A 12,208-nucleotide genomic window follows, 5' to 3' on the forward strand; every position below is an offset into this window, starting at 1 on the left:
ATGAGCCATAACTTAATTCATAAAATAAAAACATTAAAAAAGATTTGAAATATATGTAGAGTGATGTAATGTAAATCTCTTTCAGTTTTTCCTCAAACTTCTCTGTCAGCCTCAAGATTTGAATCATTAAAGATACAGACATTCTCAAAATCAAAGTCAAATGTCACCAAACAACTTTTAACCAAACAAAAACAACTGAAAATGACTGAGACAAAATCAATCAAAGATGTTTTTTTTTGTTTTAAACAGCACTTCCTCTGGGAAAACCTGTTTGTGTCCAGACTTCTGCTATTTCTACCCAGTCAGCAAATCTGAAACATCCAAAACAGAAAAAAAGGTTTAACAAAGAGCGATAACAAATGGAAACTTTGGTTTCCACTGGTTCCATTAAGGACAATTGTTTTAATTTAAAACATTTAATGTAATACTGATGATGACATTTAAGGATTTACCCAGTGATGTTTCATCGTCTGGAGTGGCTGCAAGTTGATCACAATATTTCTTCACCATCTCAAGCTCTGTTGAAACATCTGAAAAACAAAACATTTTTTAATTGTTTCCCGTCAGAGTCAAAGTGTCACTCAGTAATTTATAAGTTAATTTAAAAAATGGAGAGACAAATAGGTAAACAGACTGTGCTATCAGGTGCAAGACTGTAAAGATAAAGAGAAAAGGAAGGAAACTTTATCAAATGTAATTACAGCAAACTGTCCTGTTTACCTGGGAGTAAGCCCCCATCAGTGTTGAATGAACGTTCAATGGATTCCTTCATAATTTTCTCCAGAATCTCCAGGATGTTTACCTATTTTAAAAATTGTAATTACTTATCACAGATCAAAATGTGTTAAAGTCAAATACAATTACATTTAGAAGTTTCTCAAACTGGATTAAAAATATAAATGGAAACATACATTTTTGTCTAAGTCTATTCCAGCTAAACATAGAAAAAGCCTTTGGGTGAATTATAACAAAATACGGTCATAATATTTCTTCATAAAACATGACAAACCATCAAATCGTGCAACTTCTCCAACATGGTATTTTTTGCCTGCTCAAACATGTCCTTCTTCGAGTGCACATGGTTCTTAATAGTCTCCCTCATGCAGTACAGCATGCCTTCTCCTTCAAATTCTGCAGCCTCTACATTAAGGCAGAAAACTCCAATCAGATTTCTCATGCCATATAATGTTAAATATAACTATGTGTTTTAGTGGTAAGTAGTAAAGCTCTGATCTTATTTCTTACTCTTGTAGCCTTCTTCCATAATGTCTTCAATTGTCTCTGTCAGACTGCTGTAGACTCTTTTCTTCTGTTTCCGCATCATTCTGCTCAGTTTTGCCTTAATTTTTTCTTCCTTAGAGAATAAACATGAAATATGGATGAACATCATTTTAAATCACATCAAGTCATAATACATTTGTTTCCTTTTACTGTCCATTAGTTTAGACAGTAAAGTTTCATCTCTTACCTCTGTCTTGAGAAACCTGAACTGCAGTTCAGCATTTTTGTACTTTTCAATCAGAAAATCAGTGTTAAGAGAAAATTCATTGATGACTCCGTTGAATGCTCCACGTTCTGAGTCATTTCTAAAACATGTAAACATTGTGGTTATTAATGGCAGAATTAGCAAGTTTAAATGTTATAAATGATCTTGAATAATATTATGTGACTGTTTAGAACTTGTCTTTTCTCACGGGAAGGTCTTTCTGAATTCTTCATCAATGCTGTCAGTCAGACATGAAGCCAGCTTCATGTTAAGGTTTATTAGGGTCCCGTTCTTTGGTTTGTGGACACCACCATTCTCAACAACACACTTCAGTACCCTGCAAAAACCACTGTTCCTTCCCTAAAACACAAAAAAGAATTATTTAAACACATATTCATGTAAAATCTGTTGTTTTGTTACAACTAGATTTAAAATACATACACGATACAAGAAGATCTTGAGTTTTTCTCCATATGAACCTTTGGATTTCTCAACGCCATCACTAAGACATTTTTCAAAAGCCGTATAGGTCTCTTCCATTTCTTTTCGGATATTTTCAAGTTGGAGGTTCACGATTCTCTCAAGTTCTGCAAACACCTCGCCTTTTTTACTATACTGAAAAATATTTGAAGGAATAAAGCCATAAAAACTACTTGTCGTTTCTTATAGGTTTTTGAATTCAGTTGGTTTTAAAAGTCACTTTTCTGTAATAAGAACCTGAGAAACTAAATATAACAGCAAAAATACATGAGACAATTAATAACCCATAAATTAATTAAAAATAAATAAATAAGTAAGAAACACAAAGACAATTGAGAAATGCCAACATGTAAGAGAATGTTGTTGTGTATCTTTTACTTGACCTTACCACTCCTCTGGAGTTGGCTCCTTGAATCAAAGACAGAATCCCATAAGCTCCACTCACATAGTTTACCGTCTCTGAGTGACAGTCATTGAGATCTTGCAAAAATCCCTGAAGTTTGGTTATTTCTGTTAAGAAGAAATTTCAGTGCCACAGTTTGACATTACACACTATAAAACAAACTAAATAATCTTTCTTTCAGTCAGAGCAAACTAAAACATCGTGTGCTTCAAGACTTCACCTACCAGTTTCTTCCGGACTGAGATACTTCCCTTTTAGGAACTCTCTGGAGCTCACTGTGAACACTTTGAAACTGTCATCAGTGAAGTGTTTCTGCGGAAAAATGATTTTATTTTAATGCATCCTTAGAACTGTGGAGAGTCTGTATTATTTTCTGTCAGTCTATAAAACTCACATTAATCTTGGTTCGCTTGTTGAATGCCTTCCTTACCCCATCCTTGGCTTGCATGTTTCTTTTAACTATTCGATCATGGATATGAGCTCGTGAACTACAAGAAATGTGCAAATATATACTGTTACCATCATCACTAGTATCATCACCATCATTAATTTGGGGCAGGCTGGGTGGTTTTGATTTACTCTTGGACTACGTCCACATGTCCACATGTATTTTTGAAAACTGAGATTTTCTGTCTTCGTTTAAAAAAACCCATCCACATGTGCAGTTTAAAAAAAATATCTCTGTTCACATGTAAACGCAAACACAAAGTCAAACGCTGTCAAGAACATGCCAAATCCTAACCTTCTAGAAATATTGGCCAATCAGAAGTGTAGAAGCCTGGGAGGGAACGAGTAAAGACAGTATTTTGGATTTTGCCTCACTGGCTCTCTTGGCCAGAGTTTATTCAAATAAGAAAGAAACTGACAATACTACATTAGTCTGGGTGATTCAAAATCATGAGTCACAGCGCTGTGAAATATGGCTGGTGTAGAATCACAACTTAGGAATAGACAAGATGCATACAGCATACAAATATTTAATTTTATAAAATTAAATTTATTCAAAAACAATGACGTGTTGGCATCGGGATTTGGCTTGTGTTTAATGTAGAAGCCATGTCCGAAGTTCACTCTAGGGGTGTCCAAATTCATAGGCTGCATCCTCCTGAGGACCTGGCCTTCGCGGTCTACATTGGCCGGGTCTTCAGGAGGCTGGGTAGGCCAGAAGTGAGCAGCTGTGAAATTAGACGATCTAGCCTTCAGTTTTGCGTCACCAGCTGTCTCGGAGTTTAATAAACTCAGCCGTCTGCTCCTTGCTATCTAAAATATAACAGGACACTGGAGTAAATTCTCGATCATCTCACACTTCTGTTTAATCCGTTTTCTGTTTGACGTTTATTCAGCTGTGTAAAAACCCCGGAGGAACCCACCCAAGGGATTAATAAAGTTTTATTTTATCTAATAATTTTAATCTCAGCCAAAATTCTCACAAACAAATAAAACAGAAAAAAGCCAAAAAGTAACATTTTCAGTTATCTAAGTGACTTATATATCTTGTTTAACCTGAGTAGGGAAAGACCGCGTGAGGTTTGAAAACGACGTGCCAGGAGTTCGCTGTTCTCGAGCTATCGAGCTGGTGGGTAACAGACGTCTCCGAAAAAGTCGGAGCACTTTTGCAAATATGTGATGTTTTAATAAACCAAGCACATACTTGAAGTTTACACAGCTATAGTCTCACCTGAAAATCTCTTGAAAGTTTATTTTGTGACCCAAAAGGAGTAATATGAGTAATATTAAAACTAAGTAGCTGCTGCCATTGTTGGAAACTGGAATTGGCTGGGCCACGCTATGAATTCTGGGATATGGTGGGCCACGAAGGATACACTCGACCCATCCTTCAAATCTGGGGAAATGAAGGACGCATTTGTCGGCCACATTCGGAGGAGTCTACGAATATGGACAGCCCTCATTGCGTCGCTGTGATGTAATCGGCCTACAAATGCGGCCTCAGCAGGATGCAGCCCATGAATTTCGACACCTGGAGGGACAGTAACTGCGTGCGTATATGTAAGCGTGTAAAAACTGCAGATAGTAAGATTAACAGCAACGGTATATTGTGTAAATCCACCATTGTAGAAATTTATCTCATCTAAACAATACTGTGGTGAACAGCATGATGTCAAAACGTTGCGTGACGAAATCTCTGTATTCCAGTTAAACGCAGAAACTGAGTTTTCAAAAATCTCCATGCTGGCACGAGTTTCTTAAAAATCTCAGTTTTCAGTGATCCTAAACACAGTTTACGTGCGGACGAAAAGCCCAAACGCATAGAAAAAGCTGCGTTTTCAAAAATACCAATGTAGCTGTGGACGTAGCTTTGGCCTTTAGGTGGAAATGTGGGAGACTCCCTTTCTGACCAAGCTGAGCTTTCCCAGGCTGTCGCACACCTGTAACTCATGGTCATCGCCTAGATTGTGTTTAAAAACTGGCTGTGGCACTGCTTCTCTGCCACCTTAGGGTGTTGCTCTCCACTAATTCACCAGTTCATTTTATATATTTCTTTCATTGTAAATTAACCTATTAAATGTCATATTAGTTGTGTAAGTCTGCCTTGTGGATCCAGTTTATAATGATATGACTTTATTTGTTTAGTGTATTTTTTTGACTGTTAACTTTGTTGCTGAAGGACAGTGTAATGGTACTTTTGCTTTACAATGTAAAATTGTCGAATTACTCGACTGTAAGGACCAGGATATGCATGATTTCCTATAATCTCATAGATTATGTGCAACATACATAAAAGCTGCCATGATGTCATTTGCATCTCTTTCTCCTCCTGCTCTCCTGTTATTGCTCACCCTCTTCTCTCTTGCTGTCCCTCTAGAACTAAAAAATTCCACTGCCTGTCCCACTCTCCACTATTCCACTCTGGCCAGGGAATTCTCTGTTCATTACTCAGTCCACCATCTTCAGTAAACTTCATCAAATTGTATCTGCATCTGAGACTGCTTTTGACCCAAATGTTCTGCATTCATTACAACAAAGGCTCAACCCTGTGCTTCATTCTTTGTCTAGCCTCGGTTTATCTTACATGGAAACACCCTGTAGTTGATCAGCATTCAAAATTTACTTACAGATCATCTGAATCATCAAGAAGATCAGACTTGGTGCAAATAAAATGAATTTGCTGACATTCGCCACCATTTCCAATCAGACTACTGACACTTTCCAGGATCTCCCAGGCCTCTTTCTCTGATGCTGCTCGGTTAATTTCAGTCACAATCCACACAGTAGAACAATCTCCAACTATCTGAAAGGAGAATAACATGTCTCAGTGCATCATTAAAAGATAACTGTTTACAGACAACACAGTATAAGCAAAGAGCAGTAAATGTGAATTACCCCTTTCCACATCTGATCTCTGCTCTTGTTACAGTCACCATTTCCAGGAAGGTCCACAAGTGTGACATGCTGGAGAAAAGGATTGTTTGGCACCCTGACAGTCACACACTTCACTAGTGGCCAAAACCACTTTTTTCCTTCATTACCTTCTCCTTGTTTTGACTCACTTCTTGTGTACTTGACAAATTGTGCAGAAAGTTCATTAACCTGCAATAAACAGCAAAAGCAGTGCAGTTTAATTTCGATCCTCAGTGCAAGTGACGATTGCTTTCTCAGAGATTTTGAGAAAGCGATCCATGCCTTCATCTCATCTCGTCTCGACTTCTGTAATAGTCTCTGTTCTGGTATTACCGCTACATTAATTGTCTGACTGCAGCTAGCCCAAAACGCTGCAGCACGGCTCCTAACTGGGACACGCAAGCGGCATCACATATCTCCCATACTTGCATCATTACATTGGCTACCAGTCAGCTTTCTAATTGATTTTAAAAAATTTAACACTTGTTTTTCAGACGTTACATGACCAAGCCCCTATATATCTTGCTGATCCCCTAACCCGGTATTCTCCCCCAAGATTTATTTGTTTTTTAAATTTTTAATTTTATTTAGAACGAGGGGCAATACATATTAATGAACATTTTAACAAATATAAATATGCCAGGTTATAGCCTTGGGCTAATTTCCATCTGCAGACCCTCTGGCAGGTTAGTGTTAAACACAAGTTAGTAAAAACATACAGAGACACTATTTATAAGTCATGTGACAAGGACAAAAACAGTGATCACATTATACTAGAACAAACAATGACAAGAAGAGTGGACACAGAGGACAATATAGATAACAATAATAGAAACACATCAATTATATTGCACAAACCCCAGTATTGCACATGCCCTGACTGTCCTGATATTGCACTGCCCATTACACTGATCGTTGTTTCCCTTTTCTTTAATACACTAACTCTTTTTCATGTCCAATATAAAGCATGATTAGTAAACATGATCACATATTTGAGTGTACCTCAGTCGCCCTTTTAAGTGACTCTTAAAGATGGGTAGACTTGTAGGGTCTTGAGGTCTGCCGACCAAATGCTTTTTGTTGTCCCAAGGTCGAGGTTAAAACACAGAGGAGACCGGGCATTTGCCGTGACTGCTCCTAAATTATGGAACTCATTCCCTTTTCATATCAGGACGTCTCCAACACCGGAGACTTTCAAAACCTGTTTAAAGACCCACTTTTACTCTCTGGCTTTTAAATCAAGATGAGTCTGTTTCTATTGTTCTTTCCATGATTCTATTTTTGTTTAATCTATACTTAAACAAAAATACAATATATTTTATTTGGTATGTCTTCTGCTTTGACTGTGTTGATGTACAGTACTTTTAAAAACAACAGTTGTCGACCAAAGTGCATTATAAATGAATAAACTTCAAACTTGAAGTGCTTTACAAAAACCATTAAAAAGTCAGTGACATAAAAAAAATACTAAAAGAAATTGGATCACTAAAAGCTGAATAATTAGTTTTCAATTTTAGATTGTGATCATCTAAAGATTATTGAGGGATCTCAGTAAGATCTGTTTCGTTGGGATCACTGGATCTATTTTCAGTGTTTTGTGTTTTCTGGACTTTTGAATCTATGCTGCATGCTATTTTCAGACGCGAGATATGTTACCAATTCTTAGTCTTTTGTTAATTTGGTCAGTTCCCTTTTGTGTCCTGGTTGTCCTAGTTTCACCTGTGTGCATTTCCCAGCATCCCCAGTGTGTAGTCTATCATGGCTGACTGTTATAGTAGTAATATGAGAGTTTTTGTCTTACTGATTCACATGTCAAAATCTTCCGCCTGGATTGGAGAAATTCTGGAATTTCTTTGAAATATTTGTTCTCCATGAGGTTTTCAGAAGACTTTTTCCATTCTTCTCCATACAGTGCCGACAGCTTTTCAACAGCATCATGATAATCATCGTCTTCCTTTTCCTGATTTTTATTATTGTCAAGAAGCTGACGAAATGACCACAACTCATCTTTCCACTCCTGCAAAAATAGATGACAAGCCATTTATTGAGCCATGTACTCAGCCTTAAGCCCCGAGAACTACAGTGTAACACACATACTAAACAAACTTTGGAAATTTATTTTACCTCCTTTGTGATGAACTCAATTTCTGCTTCATACTTTGAGCTGTGTGTTTTAGCTTCCAGTTTTATCATGACTGAGGTGCATGCATTGATAGTTCCTGAGGGTAAAAGATTCTTCTCTTTGATGATGGCATTTATCAAAGAGCTCTTTCCAGCCCCAGTTTTACCAAAGACACCAACCAGCTCCCTCTTGTCTGTCTCCAAATCACTGATCTTTTTCCTGTTGAACAAGATTTTAAATATGGTTAATTGATTCAGTCATGAGAACATTTTAAGCATGCTTTAAAAGATTTCAAATGTATAATCATGGAAGTGATTATTCAATGAATCATTACTAGATTTATATTTATATTTCAGTTTTATACACTGGTTCCACAAATTATTTGCTGTATTTTGTTTTATTTTACTACTGAATTATTTCAGCATCTGTAATTGTACTGCTGTATGTCAGCAGTCTGTGTCATACAATCTGACACAAGAGACAAATTGGTGAATATTAAACCTAATAGGTTCTTGTACAGGCAGCACGATGGCATGATGTTTTGCACTGTTGTCTCACACCACCATCTGGCTGGGGGCCTTTTTGTTTTGAGTTTATCTCCATGTTTGCCTCGGTTTGCTTCCGGTACTCTGGGTTTCTCCAACAGTCCAAAGACATGCAATTAGTATTGATTCTAAATCCTCATCAATGTAGTAACTCATTCCTGTGACTGTTTCTTGGTGTAACCAGTGTGACATCCATAAATTTTGTTTGTACTGAATTATTTTAATTGTTGTGATTATCTGAATATACTGAATATTTTTGCGTGTGTCAAGACTCTTGAAAAGGGATCATCTTCTCTGTGTGACTAAATTACACATAACTAGCAGCTCCTGAGGATGTTTTACAGATATTTTGTGCATTTTTGCTTTCTTTAAAAACAATCTCTCTGTGATCTGTTTGTGAAACTGTCACATGATCAGGAGTGGAACGAGGCCCATACATTACAAAATATGAAAAAACTTAATACTCACTTCAAGAAAGCACTGAGTTTGTCTTGGTCATTTAGTCTGGCATGTACAAATGTCATGATGCTTTTCACATCAGACAGTATGATTGATTCTGTGGACAAAAAAGTAAAGAACTATTTAGAAGGAATTATAGACTAGAATAACCAGAAAATGTAAAATCTCATGTTTTAAAAAAAAGCAAACCTGTGTGAATTAGAGTATATGAGGAGCATAATGTGACCACTTACCAATCAAACTTACTATACCATGCATCATGTGACTGTTAAATTTTGACAACAGACCAAAGAAAAAGTAATTTCTAGCATCAAAGATGAAACTGGCATGTTGGACAGATTGTGCTGCACAGAAATTTACTCTATAGTGGCTTAAACTGTGACACTGTTTAGAAAGAGACGTAAATACCTGCAAATCCTGGCATTGACAGACGCTGTCGCTTAGCTGGTGACTGCAACCTGCTGGCATCACTTCGAAGGTCTGATTTTCTCTTTCCTGATTGGATAAAAACAACAAAAAAATAAGAACAAAGCATTGAAAGTTATTCTTAGTAAAGTTATGTTGATTGCAAAAAAATACTGGTGCCTTTAAAACACCGACTAATATGAGATACAATAAATACGACACACGTGTCTCACCTGTATCACTTGTGGATGGCAAGACCTGAGGATGAATATGAGTTATACAGGAAATTATTACTATTTGCATTGGCATTGTTCTTTAACAACATTTTAAGGACACCAACATACAAGTTTTACAATCAACGAACTTAAATGCAGTTATGTTTTCAACCAGCAGGCTGATAAAGAATACACTATAAATTACCTTCTTCTTATTAAACATCTATGAGACAATTCTTTTACATAATTAAGTCCCACTCATGAAGACCTACAGAGACAGTTGGCGAACCCCCTAGCTAGGGCAAAATGTATATTCTCCAACCTTCTATGAATTAAGTTTTTAGATTCAGTCATTTATTGGTTTCTGTAGAGAGTGGTCAGTCTCTGTAGACCAGAGAATGGAGCTTTAATTTGTCTCAGGCAGTTGGCCTAAATGTCTGAAATTCAGTATAACCCTTACCTGAACCACATCAGCTACTTCTTCATGCTCCTGTTCACACTGTTGATAAAAAGTGCAAAGCAGTGTTTAATATTAAGCTCTTAAACATGTATTAAAAATTGTATTTGTCATATGGACATTAAATCTGAAGGAAAAAACAGTTTTAAACTGACTTGAAAAGAAATGACTGTTTCCTGATTTGAGGTTTGTTCTTCCTACAACAGTAAAAACAGTTCAAATCTATATTAGTTAAGAATTAATAAAATTACTCTACAAATAATTACTGCCAGTGAGACACAGGAGGCCAGGATCACAGAATTGGAGACTCTGCTTCGCACCCTCAAAAATCCCATAGCTAGCCAAGCCCCTTTAGCCGGTGGAGCCAAAGGTAGCGTAGGCCCAGTTAGCTCCCTCTGGCATATTGTCCCGAGCAGCAAGGGAAACAGGATGACTGGGTGACGATGAGGAGGAAGCACAGTCTTAAACAGAAGCCCCTGGTACACCACCAATCTGTTCATGTGTCTAACTGTTTTTCCCCACTTTTCGAAACACCTGCCAGGCATCAAACTCTGGTAATTGGTGATTCTGTTCTGACACATTTGAAGCTAGAGACACCAGCAAAGACGACCAGAACAGGCGACACTGAGGGAAATGTAAAACTGAAAGCATAACATAAATTCGGCAAAACTGTAATTTACGTCGGCAGTAATGACATTCGGTTATGTCAATCGGAGGTACTAAAATTAATATTGAATCAGTATGTTACCCTATAGGTAACAAAATCAAGCTTTCCTTTGTCTCAGGCAGTTGGCTAATATGTCTGAAATTCAGTAAAATCCTTACCTGAACCAGACCAGCTGCTTCTTCATGCTCCTGTTCAAGCTGCAGATAAAAAGTGCAAAGCCAAATACAATACTGAGCACTTAAACATGTATTAAAAACTGTATTTCTCCTATAGATACTGAATCTCAAGGCAACAAAATAGTTTGTAAATTAACTGAAAAGAAATAACTGTTTCTTGATTTCTGTTTTGTTCTTTCTAGCACGATCAAAACATTGCAAATCCATCTTAGTAAAGAGTTAACAAAAATTGCGCTAGATGTTATTTTGAGTTTTGGGCAAATTACTTTTAAAAATTAATTCGTTATAGTTAGTAGTTACTTCTTCAAAAAACTAATTTAGTTAGTAACTGAGCTACAATATTTTAAAAATAAATTATTACTAGGAAAAGTCACTATTACGTTACAAGGTTAAAAAACTGAGTTCACAACTACACATTTGATTTAAAAGTACAAAATATTTATGACCACAATTTAAGCCCATAGAAAGGATGGAGTTTTTTGTTTTTGCTTCTTAGAAAATGCAGCTTTTACAGTTTTGTCCTGCAGAAACATGGCAATAGTATTCAGGAGAAAATCTATCTAATTTATAGTCTCCACTTTAAATTAGCTGAAGACAGCTTAAACCATCTGTGTATTGAAAAACTGTAACGCGTCCACACCACATTTTCTTGTTAGTAACAGTAACAGCGTTGTAACGATAGAAATAGCAAATAGTTAGATTACTAGTTACTGAAAAAAGTAACAGCGTTACTTTTATCGCTGCTGTTTTCATCACTGATTATTACTGCCAGTGCATTTTTAAATGTACAGATAATTCTAACAAAAATTCACCCCTGTATATAGCAACATTAAAAAAAAAAAAAAAAAAAAAAAAAACTTAATTACCTTTAACAGCTTGAGGTTCTTCTTGAATTTCACTCTTGGTCCAGCTTTTGTGATCAAATTCTCAATTTCTCGATCATCAAGCTCACACAGACTTTCAGAATCGATTTGTTCATCTGTAATTAAAAACAAAGTTGCAGAGATAAAGTTTATTGTCAACTTGCTTCAGAAATTCTTGTTAATGAGTGAAAAAGCAATCGGCCCAAATCTATAATCTGTTTTACAGTTAACAGAACACAACAGAATCAATATCTGTACCCATCACAGATTCACGTTAATAGTTTACCTTTAAATTTCTCCACCCACTCACTTAGCCCCCATTCAACCAGTTTGTTTCTTACGAAATCATCCATGACCAAGAAATGAAACTGAAATATAAAATGCAATATTTAACCAGACAGTACTGCTTTACAGATTAGACATTTGTAACCAGCTTCTTCTTTAATGCATATATAATCAGAGACACTGATATTAAATTTCAGATTAAAAGTTCAAACTGCTCACCTTTTGTTAGAAGTAATGCAGGAAAAAGCTGCTGAGGGAGATGTGAGGGAAGCAGTGAGACAAAAA

General features: G+C 36.4%; 1 protein-coding gene across 1 annotated transcript; it reads right to left on the reverse strand.

The window, feature by feature from the left end:
• Positions 1-294: 294 nt before the first annotated feature.
• Positions 295-11,991, reverse strand: LOC134626742 (nuclear GTPase SLIP-GC-like). The gene is made up of 23 exons (XM_063472679.1): positions 11,925-11,991; positions 11,642-11,754; positions 10,758-10,796; positions 9,936-9,974; positions 9,494-9,518; positions 9,288-9,350; positions 9,006-9,020; positions 8,865-8,952; positions 7,854-8,070; positions 7,531-7,746; positions 5,712-5,918; positions 5,444-5,619; positions 2,764-2,857; positions 2,594-2,681; positions 2,350-2,476; positions 1,928-2,096; positions 1,695-1,846; positions 1,469-1,586; positions 1,246-1,354; positions 1,010-1,140; positions 721-802; positions 453-530; positions 295-311 (listed from the first exon to the last, which is right to left on the reverse strand). The coding sequence occupies exons 1-23, from the start codon at positions 11,989-11,991 to the stop codon at positions 295-297; spliced, it is 2,430 nt and encodes an 809-aa protein (XP_063328749.1).
• Between the last annotated feature and the right edge of the window lie 217 nt (positions 11,992-12,208).

This window comes from Pelmatolapia mariae, linkage group LG4 (genome assembly GCF_036321145.2).
Source record: "Pelmatolapia mariae isolate MD_Pm_ZW linkage group LG4, Pm_UMD_F_2, whole genome shotgun sequence".
NCBI lineage: Eukaryota > Metazoa > Chordata > Actinopteri > Cichliformes > Cichlidae > Pelmatolapia > Pelmatolapia mariae.

What these genes read in the sequence shown, in the direction of transcription:
- LOC134626742 (XM_063472679.1), bottom strand. Translation starts at nt 11,991, where the DNA reads ATGGATGATTTCGTAAGAAACAAACTGGTTGAATGGGGGCTAAGTGAG. An exon ending in AAACTCAGTGCTTTCTTGAA is followed by an intron (nt 8,071 to 8,864) that starts GTGAGTATTAAG and finishes CTTGTTCAACAG; the next exon opens with GAAAAAGATCAGTGATTTGG. An exon ending in TTGAGTTCATCACAAAGGAG is followed by an intron (nt 7,747 to 7,853) that starts GTAAAATAAATT and finishes CTATTTTTGCAG; the next exon opens with GAGTGGAAAGATGAGTTGTG.